At 44.3% G+C, this 18,032-nt stretch overlaps 1 protein-coding gene across 1 annotated transcript in view; it reads right to left on the bottom strand.

The window, feature by feature from the left end:
* Window positions 1–18,032, bottom strand: part of DIS3 (DIS3 homolog, exosome endoribonuclease and 3'-5' exoribonuclease) — a 260,018-nt gene that overhangs the window by 203,226 nt on the left and 38,760 nt on the right. The window contains exons 8-9 of the mRNA XM_069205287.1: window positions 12,476–12,589; window positions 12,236–12,373 (exon numbers count right to left, since the gene is read on the bottom strand). Of these exons, the coding sequence (XP_069061388.1) occupies window positions 12,236–12,373; window positions 12,476–12,589 (252 nt within the window). The remainder of the gene's footprint in view (window positions 1–12,235; window positions 12,374–12,475; window positions 12,590–18,032) is intronic.

The following is an 18,032-nucleotide window of genomic DNA, read 5'->3' as shown; positions in this document are numbered from 1 at the left end:
GGAAGCTGGTCTGTTCTACTACGTAAATGAGCTCTTGATTTATCAATTCTAGTTCTTCTTGCATGTGTCTAGTTTCTTCCAGGGATAGGACCCTTCCCCCAGATTCTTCAGGTGTAATGATATGTGAGTTTTGACCACTGACTCCATGTTGCACTTAGCCTAGCAGCACACTGTCACATTAGTGGGCACCAACTTCATTTTGCCTATTAACTTTATTTTAGCATTAGACATTGCCACGTTAAAAGCTGCAAGTAGTTTTCCACATTGTACAATGTGCACATGTTTTTATTCTTTGTGTTCTTTTCCCACCAAGGGCTTAGGCTGTTAAGAATGTACTCAGAGAGCAGGGAGTGGTCTTGTTTTGAATTGGCACCTTGGGTCTGTGGCAAGTCCCGACTTATTTTCAAAGCGGGCCTAAAGCAATAAGCATTTTTTTAATAAACTTCTGCAGAGACAGAGAGGTTCTAAAATTTTCCTCTTGTTTGTTCAAAGTATAAGAGACCGAAACCAGATGGACCGGTGACACAGAGTATTTGCAGATCTCAGGCATATCCAGGACGCTGGAGTGTGTCATCCTTCCCGTGAGGATAACTGATCTCTCTCGCCTCGACAGATTCTGGGATCTGGCAATCTGACGCTGAATAGGAGGGATATGACGATGCATATCTTTTAATTCATTATTTGCTTTGCTTTATAATATAGATACAAATATCTGCTGTGTATATTGCAGTGGAGAATCATTTGTATGTTATTTCATTTAATTGCTGTGACCATTTTTAAACGTGTGCTTTCAGCGTGTTAATCTCCTTTTAGAAACCTTGTGTAGTGAAATAATAAATGACATCTTTGGACTAAGAAGTGCCTTCCAGAGATTGTTGTCAGTGCATAAGTGTTAAAGCTCGGTCATTAGTGGAGCAAAACATCAGGCGACTTGACTTTTTTTTTTTTTTTTAACTTTTTATTGATTTTACAACCAAGGTGAAGTCAGTGCTCAACATACTGTATGCACAATACAGTCATGGACAATAATACATCATTATGGCAGCAATATTCAGTTAAAAGACAGAGCCACAACATTTGTCGAACCAGCGTCAACCCTCGCTACCCCTATCCGCACTCCAGATGCATCCCTGTTGTGTTGACCTGGTTTGCCCCTGTGGGTCAATGGCTAAAGGGGCAGGGTTCTAGGTGTATGCCTCTAAATTCCGGCCAACCTTTCCATCTCTTGAAATATTTGGGGTATCCTCCTCTCTAGCTTGAACGTTCCATGCCCATGCAAAAGTCCATGCCCTTAGCCCATGCCTCTAGAGAGGGAGGCAGCCACATCCTTCCATGCCCTTGCACACATGACGTTTTTTAAAGTAATTTTTCTGCTCTGTATGTAAGAAGGAGAACTCCAATCCTTGTTCTCTGATTAAGTCCATCAGGAATTGTTCAGTGATCGGGATACCTTTGTTTGGAGTTTGTGTATCTTCTGTAGATTTCCCTGGGAAACCACTCTGATTGCTGAAGCACATCTTTCAAAGAGAGTTCCCTCTTGGATCTGGGGGCAGCCATTTCTGACTTCTTATAATGGGAACAGGCATTGCTAAGTCTAAGGAATATTAGAACATTGGAATGTTGGAAGCTCCATTGGAGACACTGGAGTGCTCCGGGCTTTTAATTGCCGGTAAAAGCCCGGAGCTATGAACAAAGGCCTCATGGAGGCCGAGGGGATTTTAATTCCCTTGGGCTCCGTGAGGGCCTTGTTTTGTTTATCAGAACATTCTACCGTCTAGTGGAAGAATGTTCAAATAGCCTTATAACCCTTCATAGCTGGGCTATAACAGCAATTAACGTCTTGCTTCCTTGTTAAAGGCCCTCGCCTTCGGCCTTTAAGGCAAGAACCAGCATTGAATGGCTGGTACAGCCCAATGCGGCAGGCTAGAAGGCAATATCCTCCCACACTGAATACTTTCTCTGTAGAATGTAAAGGTCACACTCAACTGACACAGACCATTAACAGACTTCAGAAGAGAACTGATGCTGGCTTAGTCAGCGTATGTAAGGGCCTAGCAAGTGTTGCAGCCAGCTATAGAAAGGAGAACAAAATATGTTCCTTGTTTCTTCCAATTTATCAAGTGTATGGGGATGAGGAAGCCAGCATGCTACTTTCTGAGGTTTAGTTAAGAGCCTGAGGTTGGGAGTGCCAGGAGTAGAGTTTGCTTAAGTGCTCCAATAATTGTCCGTGTGGGATTAAGGAGGGGAACAATATCCAGCAGTACCTGTTCACTATCAGTGTCTTCAGCAAGACTCCACCCTTCACCTGTCTCCTAGATATTCATTTAATTTGACTCATAATATCACTGCAGGGTCAACTCAACCCAACATGTTTTTGCACACTGGGCTACTGTTGTCTTCACTGTTGTTGTCTTCACTGTTGGGATCCCAAAAGCTGCTCAGTATGTAGCTTCCTGGATGGTCCAAATTTCTCCTGGTGTACTTGTGACTGTAGTGGCACCACCATCCCTCCAGGCCAATGGGCTCTGCCTTAAGATGGCGCCCTTACACTCCTCTGGACTCCATGTCCACACTGGCGCTTAGCCTCCTCTTCCATGAGTCTCTCTCACAGGATGTTTTGAAAAGTCTTATTTCTAGACCAGTTTACATTGGCAGACCCTCCCCCGCCACTGCGTATTCAAGCTCCTCACCTCAGTCCAATTTCAGAGAAGGAGCGATGCCGCATGGGTGTCTCCATGTTGTTGTAGCAGTTAATATTGCACTACTGCAAATGTAGTTGTGCCTCTGCTGCAACACATGACATTGTCTTTGGCAGCATTGTACTGTACTACAGGCATCCCAAAGTTAAATGGTGCAGATGTGCTATTCAACTGTCCATACCTCGTTGGGTGCTCCCCCTCACCAGGTGCAGACTGCACCTCATTTCCACAGCAGGTTCTGCCACTGAGAGCCAGACGGTAGGTCCTTGCTTTTCTGCCTCTGAGTCCGCACAGCTCAACAGTGATACCCAGTCTGTCACCCTGCTCTTGTTGGGGTCTACTGTCTCCCTTCACACACCACTGTTTTTACTGGCAGGTTGTGGCTGCCATTTTTCTGCTTCTGCTGGACTCAGGTTGCAATCTCCTCAGTATGGCCCTCTTTTGTAGGAGACATCTCATTTCGCAGCCTTGTGTTATTGTTTAGAGCAGCAATGAACACTAACTCTTAGGCTGTGGTAACTAGGATCACCGCAGATGAGCTTTAGGCCTGGTGGATGGGAGGAACACATCTCACTCCTATACAATCTTAGTTATGCTCCTCAATTCATAACTTTAAACAATGAAGACTTAACAAATACAACTTGTGTTAATACAGGAAAACCTACTTTCTTTGGGGACAAGCCTCCTTATCAAGAGTTGATTTTAAACATCTTTAGTCTATAGAACTTTGTTCATTAAGATAGTTATTGTATTGTCCAGTTATTTATATAGTGCGTACCATATCTCTTGCAAAACCTAAAGGGCTTTTTCGACTGATAACTCTGGAAGTGTAATTTATATAGTGCTTTGTAACAACAGGTCACTCAAGTACATCAGCTTTCTTTGGGACACCGGGACACCATTTGGTGCATGGCTATGTGGTTGCTGGCTACAGTTAAACAAAGGTGGCATAAAATGGGTGCAGTGCATGCAGTTTGCATGAGCAGAGGCATTCTGTAAGCTTCAAGAAATTTGGGAGTAAATGCGGCAGAATAGTGCAAGGATAGATGTGACAGCACATTCAGGTACTGATGTTTGAGAAGAGGGTACTGAATAAGAATGTTGTTGGTCATAGTTCCTCGAGATATACTGGGGTGTAAGTATCCATTTAAGTATTGTTCACAGTCCGATTCTGTAGTTATTTGCATATACCTGGTTACTGAGAACATATCGAGGATGCTCACGAGTCTCATTTCATCTCTATACAACTCGTAAGCTTCTTTAAGGAGCCTTCTGGGCCAATAATGTCAGGACTGGACTATCAAAGAAGAGTCTGCCGCCCAAACTGAAAAAAAGTATTTTTTATGTAGGAAAGACCCGAAATAATGGACATATTTTCCAAGGTTACTTAGTCCGCAAGGAACGGTCTTGAGAGTTTGGCTTTTGGTGTATTCCATATTCTTAGCCATAAGAGGAGTGGTGCAAGATTGATTTGGTCCTGTATAAAATTAAGTACATATTCCATGTGTGTAATAAAACTTGCAGTGCCTCTAGGAATAGCCAGGAGCCTGCACAAAAAGCTATTTTCTACTGCCTGAAGTTTTCCTGTAGCATCGTAACCCCAGACTCCTGCTCCAAACATACCCACTGGTACACATTTGCTTTTATAAAGCTGGAATATCTCCTGTACCAGGTTTTGGCCCAACCTTTTTGCAAACCTGAAAATGACATTGGCAACTGCCTCCATCTTTTGTGCCCTATTGGCCAATAATTTATCTCTGCGCCCACATGAGTCTAGTAAAATGCACAAGTAATTAAAAGTAGACACTATACTGATAGGACTCCCTTCAATAAAAAAAAAAAATAAATTATGTAAAACTTCTGGGACCATATGACATAGTAAAAGACTTTTGCTGATTCACTTTTAGTCTAACACTTAACATAAAATTGTTAAAATCATTTAAATGTGTTGGAGTCAGTTTGCTTTACGTGCTACGAGAACCGCATCATCTGTGTACAAAAGCACAGCGACTGCCTGAGTGCCAGGTCTAGGAACATCTTCACAACATGCTATTGGGATTGATTCCAGGGAATTTATATATATAAACCCCTTCGCTTCCAGGCCTTTTACCCCTCAGGTGCCAGGCCTTTTTTGGCTATTTGGGGTAGTTCGTACATAGGCCCTCATAACTTTTTGTCCACATAAGCTAACCACGCCAGATTTGCGTCCTTCTTTACCAACATCCAAGGGATTCTAGAGGTACCCAGAGTTTGTGGTTTCCGCTGAAGGAGACCAAGAAATTAGCCAAAATACAGCAAAAATTTCGTTGTTTTTTTTTAAAGGAAAAGGGAAAAAGGGGCTGCAGAAGGCGGCTTCTGTTTTTTTCCCCTGAAAATGGCATCAACAAAGGGTTTACAGTGATAAAATCACCATCTTCCCACCTTTCAGGAACAGGCAGACTTGAATCAGAAAGCCCAATTTTTCAACACAATTTTGGCATTTTACTGGGACATACCCCATTTTTATGATTTTTTGTGTTTTAAGCCTCCTTCCAGTTAGTGACAGAAATGGGTGTGAAACCAATGCCGGATCCCGGAAAGCTAATCATTTCTGAAAAGCAGACAACATTCTAAATTCAGCAAGGGGGAATTTGTGTAGATCCTATAAGGGTTTCCTACAGAAAATAACAGCTGAAATAAAAAAATATTGAAATTGAGGTGAAAAAAACAGCCATTTTTCTCCACGTTTTACTTTGTAACTTTTTCCTGTGATGTCAGCTTTTTAAAGCAATAAAGCGTCTGCTGGACTCTTCTGGTTGCAGGATATATAGGGCTTGTAGGATCATCAAGAACCCTAGGTACCTAGAGCCAATAAATGAGCTACACCTTGAAATGGGTTTTAATTCTATACTGGGCATACAGCAATTAATTTGCAGAAATATAAAGAGTGAAAAATAGGTATCAAGAAAACCTTTGTATTTCTAAAATGGGCACAAGATCAGGTGTTCAGAAGCAGTGGTTATTTGCACATTTCTGAATTCCGGGGTGTCCATACTAGCATGTGAATTACAGGCCAATTCTCAAATAAACGTCTTTTTTACACACTGTCTTACATTTGGAAGGAAACAATGTAGAGCAAGACAAGGGGCAATAACACTTGTTTTGCTATTTTGTGTTCCCCCAAATCTACCGATAAAAAAAGGTACCTCACTTGCATGGGTAGGCCTAATGCTGGTGAAAGGAAACACAACATGGACATATCACATTTTCACATTGAAATCTGACGTGTGTTTTGCAAAGTGCCTAGCTGTAGATTTTGCCTCTAGCTCAGCCGCCACCTAGGGAAACCTACCAAACCTGCGCATTTTTGGAAACTAGATACCTAGGGTAATCCAAGATTGGGTGACTTGTGGGGCTCTCACCAGGTCTGTTACCCAGAATACTTTGCAAACCTCAAAATTTGGCCACAAAAAAACAAAAAACAAAAAAAACACTTTTTCCTCTCATTCCGGTGACAGTTCTGGAATCTGAGAGGAGCCACAAATTTCCTTCCACCCAGCGTTCCTCCAAGTCTCCAGATAAAAACGGTACCTGACTTGTGTGGGTAGGCCTAGCGCCCGCGACAGGAAATTCCCCAAAACACAACATGGACACATCACATTTTCCCAAAGAAAACAGAGCTGTTTTCTGCAAAGTGCCTAGCTGTGGATTTTGGCCTCTAGCTCAGCCGGCATCTAGGGAAACCTACCAAACCTGGCCATTTTTTTAAACTAGACACCTAGGGGAATCCAAGATGGGGTGACTTGTGGGGCTCTCACCAGGGTCTGTTACCCAGAATACTTTGCAAACCTCAAAAATGTGTCCAAAAAACCACCTTTTCCCTCACATTTCAGTGACAGAAAGCTCTGGAATCTGAGAGGAGCCACAAATTTCCTTCCACCCAGGGCTCCCCTACGTCTCCCGATAAAATGGTACCCCATCACTTGTGTGGGTAGGCCTAGTGTTTGCGTCAGGAAATGCCCCAAAACACTATCTGGACACATCAAAATGATCAAATACAAAACTACCTGTTTTTGTGGGGTGCACCTACGTTTTTGGTCCTGGGCTCAGCAGCCATCTAGGGAAATTCCCAAATTTCTGTGTGGGATCACCCCACTGGGACAAGTGCCTGTGACAGGGAAGAGTAAAAAACATGTAGAAATTGAGGGGGAACCAAAGCGGGTCCAAAAGGGCAGTTTGAAAGATTTATGAAAATTTACAATGATGGTGTCACCCAAATAATCCCTTTGCAATGGCTCAATTCCAACCACTCACCAAACAAAGAGGATTCCTTTGCTCAGATCCCACTGGAGATTTACTGAGTGGTTTAACCAGAAAAGAACCTTGTTTCTGAATGACCATGCTGTTTCAATTCAAACAGTGTATAGCCTGGGAACATTGGCTAAAAAAATGATTTATGGACATAAGGCTAGGTGGAGGTCGATAACTACTGGCGTAGCTGATAAGGCAGAACCACCTTGGCCCTACACCCCCAAGGCAGATACCAAAACTGTTTCTGAAATCACAGGCAGAACTTCTTGAACTGAAGGTTGTTCAGGACAGGGTAGTGTGTTCGATGAGGGGGACTGCATTTAGGATTCCAGGGCCGTAACATACATCTGAGTCCGGAACGCTTATGGAGGACCTTCTCAATGGTGCAGCTCATTGAGGGGCCAAAGGTGCAGGGACCTGTACTGAAAATGAAGTAAGCTCATTTCGACAAAGGACTTTTCCCTCCGCTCTATAATGCGCCCCCCCTAACTCTAGTTTAGAAATTTGATTTAGGTTGGCCTCCATAGCATTAAAGCAATCAAGGATGCAGTTTGGTATCCAAAAGCTCGACTAAAATGTTCTCTAGAGCCACCCCATGAATTGGATGCAGAGACAGAAGTTAAAGTTATATCAGGTATACCAACAGAACTTGGTCCTTGTTTGGACTTATACTGCTTGGATGTTAAAACTGTATTCCGTCGCTTAGGAAGCGGACCTATGTTTGAGGGGCTTGAGGCACTCGTGAGATTCCTTGGCTGACGTGGGTCACTCCAAGGGAGCGGTTATAAATGACCTCCTACTCCTTATAGAGGCCCTGACTCATCAAAAGGAGAACTGAGAACATGAACTTGAGCTTCAAGTTCTATTCCTTCAGAACTTGTTATTGTGTCAATCAAGAGTGGGTTTGCTGGGGAGATTTTGTGATAATGAAAGGTGCCGCTCCGCTAACTTTATTTCATTTGCTACCAGGTCCAACACCCTCACCAAGAAATCGTCAGTAGTTGTGCACAGGGTTGCCTTCCTTTTATTCATAGCTTCACTGTTTCAGATCAAAAAACAAACAAAATAGCTAGAAACAGAAAATAAAATAAAAGACTCGCATTTCACAGAGACTTAATCCGTAGGAGGTTACACAAATGGGATCACAAACCAGTCATGTAGGGACCACAAAAGACATAGATGCAGCAAACAGGGGCAAAAAAATCCAGAAACCAGAAAACAACAACAAGCATCTGATTATGCGTCCCATGCAGTGGGATCAGCTGAAGCACCTTATAATGTAGATATATGTGCAGCCACCCTCCTCTGCCATCGTCCATGAGACTTATGGGACTCGGGAGTACCTCTTTAAACAAGTGCCCAATGATGCGTCCCACATAGCGGAATCAGCTGAGCCGCTTTACAGCATGGAGATGTGGGCAGCTCACTTTCCCTCCGGCAACAAGCATCCGATGATGCATCTCACTAGGTCATATTTTGACAAACTACAGAGTTGTAAGAGTGTGTTTTTGTGGCAAGAGGACGGTATTATATGGTAGGACTAGGCAGTCTTAACCATGGAATACCAACCCAATACCCAGTAGTGGACCTCGGATTCACTTTCAGCAAGCCCTAGCTCAGTCCTGGTAGTGTAGCAAAGAGCATTCAGGCCACCTAGAGGAACATGTGTAAAGAGTTTCACATTACTAAATTGGATTACAAGTAAATGACATGACTCAACAGAAATCCGACACCAATTTAGAAAAATAGATTCGATTTTAATCTTAATTTAGACACCAAAACGTACTTTGTAGCTTTTGTACAACAGGAGTTGTGAATTTTTAAGTCTTTAGAAAAAATAGTTCTTTGAAGATTTAAAGGGCTTCCATTTAAGTCAATAGGGAAAATAGCAGTGTGCTCTCGGACACTTGTAGGGTGAGCTCTGGCAAATCCACGGAAACTTAAGGTTCTGCTGGGACGTAGACCAAGATTCAAAAGTCATACTTTTGTTACCTTGCCCAAGTAGTCCAGTTGCAGAGGTGACTTGGCTGTCCTTGGTGCGGAACGGTCTGCAGTGGCTGGTGCGTTTTGCACTCTGTTGCAAAACTGGACTTGGGGGTGGACTCACTCTCTATCCTTTGGATGTAGAGGCCTTTGAGTGGCCAGGACTAGGAATCCACAGTTGGAACTTCACCACCTCGTCCAGTGGCTCAGGGTGCAGAGGTGACTTTTAGCTGTCAATCACCAGCAGGCCGAGCCAAAGATGCTTTGCTGCTCCAGTCAAAGTCATGTCTTTTTAGGCTGCAGTTCTACAAGAGAGGTGTCACTGATGATGTCGGTCTCTACGCTGAGGGGTGCCCTGGAGTCGGTGAACTTCGAGTGGCCTTCGGATTCTGGGCAGGCGACAGACAAGCAAGCCTTGGTAGCTGCAAGGGTGGTCCGCAGGCTTTAGGGCGGCTGGAGGTAATCTGGCGGTAAGTAGAGGCTTGAAACTTGGCACAGGCCTCACTCCCACTCTTAAGATGCTGGGCACCAAGTTTCTTAATGCAGAGCCTGTTGGGTCGCAGTTCTTCGATCTCAGCCTACCTTTACTCATGCAGTTTACGAGGGACTGGTACCTCCAGTCAGGAGTCTTGGATTCTCGATGTCCACTCGGGTCCCTCTTACTGGGACGAACAAGTCTTCACTTCGGGCACGCACTTCTAGTACTGGTCTCCAGTACTCTGTGTCCTCTTCTTTACGCTGGGGCTTAAGTCCAGGTCCTGCTGCTGGTGCAGAACTATCTTTGTCCTTCTTTCTTCTTTTCCAGGTAAGAGCTAGGTTCTGGTTCCAGGGGAGCCTCTTGAATCCTAGTTTAGGGGGTGTTTAAGGGTGTGAGGGACAGTGGCCAATGGGCTACTAGTCCCTGCGACTAATCCACCCCTGCAGTGACGGCTTCCTGTGCGAGTATGTCACTTTCTACCCAGAACCCCCTATTCTTAGTGTCTGCCAAGATGGCAGAACACTCATCCATTCAGTTGTGCATAGCTAATTTCCTGTCTGCCTCGCCGGGCAGGGCAGGAAGGGCTTTGTCCTCCAATAGGGGACAGCTACTTACACATCAATGGCAGGGGAAGGCTTTGAGGCTTACCGCCCTGATGCTTATCTCACTAGCTAGCCTGGGTGGAGGAGGAGTGACCTCTCTCCTACTCAGACCTTTTGTCTTACATCCTGCCAAGGTGCTATCCCCACCAGCAGGAGGTCAGACTCTTGTCTGTGGTGGCAGATGCTCGGGAGTGCCTGCCAAAACAGTATGGGACTCGATAACTTGGTGGGCACCCTCTGAGGGTGCCACCTGGGCATCTGCTTTTTAATCCTAAACATGGGCATCATGTTCAGGGTTAAAAAGCACAGTGTTGGGATTCGGCTGGGCCATTGAAGAGCTGGATATATGAACTGTTGTGAGATGCTAGCCCATGTTATCCAATGCACCGCCGGTTACTCTGGTCAGCATCGCGTTTTAAATGGCAGCACGGACCATATGTGTTCCTACACCTATGTCCTCACTCACGGAACAGTGCACCCTGCCCCCTGGGCTAAAGGAGGCCTGCCTTAGTGATGACTGACTTTTCCATGGGGAGTAACAGGGACTCTGCCTGCACAAGGTGTGGGCAGAGTCTCACTTGAGGAGTCAGCCTGCATGGCAGCTCTGCAGTCTCTCTTTCACTTGGGTTACTCAGGGTAGCACATTTAGTGAGGCAGCCCTTGAGCCCCTTTACCACCTTGCCCTGGGTGCCATTTACTAGGGACTTACAGGGGTGGTAAAGTTGTTGCCAATTGACCTATGCAATTCGACATACAATTTAAGGGCAAGAGCATTGGTACTGGGGCCTGGTTAGCAGGCCTCAGTTCACTGACAGTTCAAAAACAACAGCGTACAACAGCAAAACATGGGGGGTGACCATCCAAAAAGGGGCACTTAACAACAGTTTTCATATTGTTTTGAGTCCACTCTTGTGATAGGGTAAAACAATATAAAATGCAGCTCCCAATTTGAAAAATAAACCTTTGTTAAAATTATACAACATCATGACTTCAGGTAATGAATTTCCTTTTATTGCCCACCTGGTGTGCAAATAGCAAACCCGGTTTTCGATTTACAGCAAGGAGATAAATATTTTTTTTAAGAAACATTGTTCAAAATGTCCCATTTCGGCACTTAATATTACTTAAACCTAGATCTAGCTTTCCAAGAGAATTTGAGAAAGTGAGTCTAACATTACATCACCCAATAAGCAGTACAATGTACGTTCAATGCTCCAATTAATTTGCATTGTGAATATGAGCAGTCCCAACTCACTTAATGTTTCCTTTCCCCAAAGTTTTTAATGTATCAAACACCCTACACTGTATCTCAAGGGCTCCACAGGCATTTCATAACCCTGAGGATAGGGAAACCCTACTTCAACTAATACTGCTGGGTGTTGGGTGGGATAGCCTCTTCAATGAACCTACTACTCCCCACTCAATCTCCCTCATCTCCATGTGAGTCAATCACAGTGAACTCTGGTAACTGGCATCCTGTAACTGTGAACTTAACTAACAAATATATATGATCAGAATAATTATCTCAAACGTAATCAATGTGGACAGAAAAATTACTGTGCTCACTGGTACACTGGTAAGGGTTACTCAAAGTGGATGAATATAAAAACAACAAAGTACTACAGAAGTAGTAACTACCTACCAGCATGAAAACACATGTACAAATAAATGGTCAGACAGACAGAATGGAGCAAACATAAATCGAACACCTGACAGGGTGTAACATGAAAACAAACTTAACTGATATCTTTGCTCGCACCTCATCCAGCACAACAGAGGTAACTGCATGAACCAAGACCACCTGATCACTCAGGGGGACATAGCAGCATGGGCAACACAGATCGCAGAGACCATAAAGCCTTTTTACAGAGCTCAGAAGTAGAAATTGTCTGGACACCAATAACACAGCAGATAACCTATATTTTAAAAGCCAGTCTACAGTCATAAAATAACATATTTCATCTCACCAATCATTTTCGATCATATAAGAGAGTCTTTTATCAAATCACTTTCTTCCACACACTCATTTTCAGCAATAGAAAATAACATTTGTTTAATCTCATTTAAATTTCAAAAGCTTGCAACTTAGTTCTGAGCCGCCACATGTGATACAGTAGATACTAAAGTGCCTAACAGAAGTTTAAAGCATCACAATAATTAAAACAGGAGTGGAGGAAGCTTACATTCGGATATCTGGAGGTTTTGGGCCAACCATCGATAGCAACAATTATTCGCTGTCCTTCCAAAGCTTCAGCTTGCCGGGTCTCTATGCGAATCCTAGGGATAGAGCGATCTGCTGGAGTGAATAAATGCTTTGTTGCCTGTCAGTAAAAATGTAATCAAAATATTAGTAATACTTAGCGAACACAGTATGACAAATTATAGAAGTTCTACATTTCCAAATTAAACTATTTCAGTTTTACCTCCTTTATGAGTGACTTGGACAGCATGCCACAATACGGTCTCCAGTTTCTTTTGATTATGCCAATCACTCTTCCAGTAGGTTTCGACATGCTCTTTTTTCCTGAAGTTTTCAGCTGGAAAATTATTATCAACAGATTACATTTCAAGACATTCGCCCAACAGGATGAAAGCACAAACATGCTTAGGATTCACTGCCCCAAGGAAATGTATTCCACATTCATTATTACATCATCACCTGAATAATAATGCAGCATGGTCACAAAAAGTCATCCAATTTGCTTCTATGATATGCAGTCCCTATAGAAATACTGCAGAAAACCTCATCAGTAAGTTATGCCCTAAAATTCTTCAGAATTGTTAATAATGATTCAGAGTGATGAATGAAGAATATGTAATTCATTTTCTCCGAGAAAATTTGTATTCACAAGCTACCCCAATGAACTTTGTTATCGTAAAATCTACTGCTAACATGCCACTGTTCCAAGCAAACGAACTTGAGAATCAAACATGACTTAAAGCACACAAAAGAAAAAAGTGGTTTTACTCAGTGGCCTTAGGACTCGGGTAAGATGAGAAACTAATGAAGTTCAGCAACTGCCTGAAAGCGTTAGGTCTCTAGGACTGTGTGCTATGTGGACAAAAACTGATTTACAATAGGAGTAATAATAGAATAAGTATAACTTAAGATCCTAATAGAGGCTGCCTTTGTTAATCTGATGAAGTGAAAGTAGCACACTGTTTGACAAAACTATGAGGCAAGGACACAAGAGCTTTCTATCTATTGTGCAAGGACTTAAAGCATGGGACAAGGAATAGAAACAGAGCCAGATCAAAAGGAGTGGAACAAAATATCCTGTGAAAATCAGGCAAGAAATTAATACACCTAGGTCCGAGCTGGTGTAAGACCTGAAGTGCTCAACAGCACACCATTACTCTTTGTCATGTTTGGATGCGTGGCAGTGTTTGAACATTCACAATTTAACAGGTAATGGCATACATCCCAACATTTTAGAATAGGGAAGTGGGAGATTTTGACTACTACTGGAAAAGAGGCAATTACAGGCGTCAGACAGCAAAAATAAAACAATTTTTATCTTCAAAAATCTAGAGCTTCCTACCTGAATTGGGTCTACTGGCATGTATTTAATGGGTTAATCTATTTTAGCTAGATTAGTAAGATTAGTGGAGTACACAGATGATAAAGAATGAAAAAATTATCTTGTTCTGTGGGCTCATTTGGTGAACAAATGAAGAGATCATAGAGCTCATCTGTTTGTTGGAAGGACAGTTTGTCCAACTGAAACCCAAGGTTATTAACCTCAAGGGCAAAGAACAGAGAAGAATCCATCTTGCTAGGCCAAATGGCACAATTGCATACACTGCCCAGGCCCAAGAACAGTACTTTCATCTTGCGGACATGTTTTTAACCAATACTCGATGGCAGAAGGAAAGGCCAGTAGGCGGTCAAAGTGCAGAATAAGCTAGGTGTCATCAGCATAGGAGAATGAGCTGACTCCACCAGCATCACCAAACAATGGGTTAGGTTAGTAAAATCCACAATATTAAAGGCAGCAAAGAGTTCTAAGACAATGGCAGCTGGGCAGCCAGAGTCTAAATTCAACCAGAGGTCATCTAGGACAGTGAACAGGAGCAGTTTGGTCCCACTTTCATGAACAAAACATAGCTGTGGGCACGGAAGATATCCAATTTACCACAAGGTTAGAAAATTAATGTGCCAGAAGAACAGGTTTCTTAGCTTCGGAGATGTTCTTTCTGGTGCATACTCGATCTAACTTCTGAATCCTCACTTTAGAACATCCCACAGACGCCCACCTTGATCCTGAAGTTTTTAATAGCAGTCCTACTGCATGCTGCAGGTTGCACTGCGTAGCTCTGCAGTGACTCCATACAGCCGCAGAAGTGATGGAGTATAACTACACATAAGCGCCATCCCTGCACACTGATGTCAGCTTCTTGTCTTCTTCCACCCTCAAACACGAAGCGTGAACAGTTGTTGTTAATAGTGTGCTAAACAGAACAGGGAGGAGGGAGGCCACTAAGAAATCTGAAGTTAGTTAGTGTATCCACCTGAAATAGCATTAACATAGGTAAGTAACTTTTTCTTGTGGTGAATACTTCTAACCAGAGATTCCACACCTAGATAGATACCAAAACAGTAACTCTCAAGATGAGGGTCTCTTGGGTGTATTTATATCAAAACGTCTTGCAGAACAGAGTGGGCACAGTGTCCTTCCTACTGGACCTGGCTGTCAAGACTGTAGTGCTTTGTGAACATATGCCCCAACACCCATGTTGCATCATGGCAAATACTGAGGACAGGCACCCCTCGCACCAGCACAGTCATAGCGCCCTTGGCCCTGGTCGAATGTGCTCTCAGGACATCGGAGGGCTGCTTCTTTGCCAGTGCCTAATACATCTTGAGTGAGAGGGCTATCCACCTCCACAAGGCCATCTTCTGCACTGTCTTCACTTCAGAGAACCCCACAAAAAGTTACTTGTTCACTCAACGGTCCTTGGTACAATCTATGAAAAAGTTTAAAGCGCTTTTGGAGTCCAACCAATGTTCTTTCAAGCGGTGAGGTTGAACAAAGAAGACTGGTGGAGAGATGGATTGCCCAGTGTGGAACGGAATCACAACTTTTGGTAAGAAAGCTGCCAGAGTCCTCAGCAGCAACTTGTCCTGGAAAAATGTTCTGTACACCATTTGCACTGCAAGTACCAGTAGTTTACTGATGTAACAAGCTGACGTAACCAAAATGAGGAAAACAGCTTTGAAGGTCAAAAGACTGAGCAAGCAACTATGCACCACAGAATCAGAAGGCATTCACATGAGGAACATTAAGGCTAAATTAAGGTCCCACTGTGGCACCTCAAACAGGGTTTGGGAGGAAATCTGTGAGTCAAACCATTAATAAAACTACCTCCCACCAAAACAATGTAAACCACCTCACACCAAGTGCTTTAAACAAGGATGGCTGGTCCGGCAAACACGGAAGGGCTGAAAGGGCAGACAAATAACTTTTACAGTGACAACTGCAAGTCCTTTCCAGGTAAAGATAAAATAAACAAAAGGATGCTTAGATGTTTCACCTATAAGGGCGTCAAAGTTCTGGGCACCACACCAGTTTACAAAATTGGTGCAATGTCCAGTGTAGATGTTGAGGGGTGTCTGGAAGTGACATCTACCACCTTAGATGGCAATTAAGTTCACCACTCTCCACACAGCGGTGCAACGTTACACAGATTCATTTGGAGTACTCTGCCCCGCTGCTGGGGCAGGAGGTCTGCCTGAATCAGTAAGCCTATTGCTAGTACGCATAGTCATGCTCAGGAGCTTCAGGTAGCACACTGTCCTGGCCCAGTTCACAGCCACCAGGAAGAATTGGACCTGTTCATGTTTATTATTTTCCAGAACTCGTGGCAGGAGTGGCAACAGGTGTAAGGTATATAGCAATCTCTTGTTCTATCCGCAGGAAGCTCCAATGTGCCTAATTGTTGACACCACATGTTCTTGACCGTCAAAAAGATTTGGCAAGGGTTCTTCCCACTGGTGGAGAGAGCCTACGCCGCCTTGTGATGCAGACACCACTTGTGATCTGCTGGGCAATGTCTGATATCTACTCATTTCATTGGCTATGGAATTCAGGGAGCTTGCTAGATGGTTGGCAACTGGGAAGATGCTCTGGTGCTCTAGCCACCTCCAGAGGTGCAAAGCCTTCTGGCACAGCACCAACAACCCCACCCCATCCTGCTTGTTGCAGAACCAAATGGCAGTGGTGCTGTATGTGAGAGCCTGCACCCGCCACCTCTTACTGGATGGCAAGAGTCCTTTGGGGCAAAAAGAATGGGCTGTAACTCCTGTATGCTGATGTGGAGCCAGTCCTCCACTGGGGACAGAGCCCTCTGAGCTGTATCCCCCTCCTAGTGACACACTCAACTCCGCAGCAATGCATTAGTCACCACTGTCAGCACTGGGTGGGGAAGAGAGTATGGCCTGCTGGAGGACAAAGTGGAATCGGTCAACTGCCATTGCAGATCCTGAGTGGATTCCAACAAGACCTAGATTGTGTTGGAAAGGCGGCCTGATGCTGGGGGCCAGTGGGACTTCCTGTTCTCATGCAAGGCTTGTACCTGCCACCTAGCATGGTTGACTGACAAGAAGGACGCATGAAGCTAAAGGGCCAAGACGCCTCAGAGCCACCTTTAAGTGGATCCAGGACCAAGCCCAAAACCTCAGGATCATAGCTGAATGTCCTGGACTGAAGATTTCTGCAGGGCAAAAGACCTGAAATATATACTGGTCATTATCACTCCAATGAATGGAAGCCTTTGCGAGTAAATCAGGTGGGACTTCGACTTGTTTATAATGAAACCCAACAATGTTAAAGGTTCTACTGTGTTTATGAATGAGTGTGGGGAACCCATCTCCATCAGCCATTCAGTCATCGAGGTATGGGAATACAGGAGTTCTTGACCTCCCAACATGGGCAGCCATCACTCATCAACACAATAATGGCCACTGGTGAGGATGAAGGGGAGGACGGCAACCCAAAACTGCTCCTGGCCCAAACTTGAACTTCAGGTACAGCCTGTGGGAATGCAGGTGGGATATATGCAAATACAAAATACACAAGTCTCCTGGGTCCACAGCAGATAGGACCCAAGTCATTAGCAGTACAAAGAGCTGAAGCAGAGTGAGCAAGGTAGGGGCTGGTAAGAAATTAGTATGCAGGCTGAGCCGAAGCCGTACCTAAGTCGTGCCACCCCCGGAATGCGCTGGAACCCTTGTGATGGGAATCAGAGGAGAGCATGGGTTAAGGCAATTTCAGGCATAATATTGGGCACCTTATCGGAACCCTGGAGGAGCTAAGGGGCAAATGGTCATGCGTCAAGCTCAACTAATGCTTGCCCTCATAGTTAAGCTAGGAGTAGATGTAGCACTCACAATCTGGCCTGCTCGCCTGTCCACAGCCTGTGCCAACCAGCCAGCTCTCCCAGCCCCTTGTACACACCAATTCCGTCATTTATCAACCCCTTAGGAGCTGGCTGACAGCAGAGTTTTACAACAACCAGCAAAGCAATTAGCACAGCAAACAGCCTAAGCTTTTCGGAATTTGCAAAAGTGTCTTTGGCCTGGCTGACGATTGGGTCCACAAGAAGTGGCATACTTCAAGGACGTTCAGAATAGAACTCAGCCTAGCTGGTGATGAGCATGGTTTTGGCGTTTGAGCCACAGCCCCAGGGTAGAGCCGAAGTGGTGAGGAGCTCTATCGGGGTAGTGACCAGTGCGGCTTGTGTCCCTACGTGTGCTCCCCTGTGCCAAGCGCCTCTTTTAGACTCAACATCCTTAGGGTGGTCTTTCCCCAACTTTTTGCCAGCCTCCCTCTGTAAGGAAATGCCTCCTTGGCATGGTTACCCCCTGACCTTTTGCCTTTGCTGATGCTATGTTTTGAATTGAAAGTGTGCTGAGGCCTGCTAACCAGGCCCCAGCACCAGTGTTCTTTCTCGAACCTGTACTTTTGTTCACACAATTGG

Source organism: Pleurodeles waltl, chromosome 8 (assembly GCF_031143425.1).
Source record: "Pleurodeles waltl isolate 20211129_DDA chromosome 8, aPleWal1.hap1.20221129, whole genome shotgun sequence".
Lineage (NCBI taxonomy): Eukaryota > Metazoa > Chordata > Amphibia > Caudata > Salamandridae > Pleurodeles > Pleurodeles waltl.
This window is presented reverse-complemented; position numbering and strand designations above follow the sequence as displayed.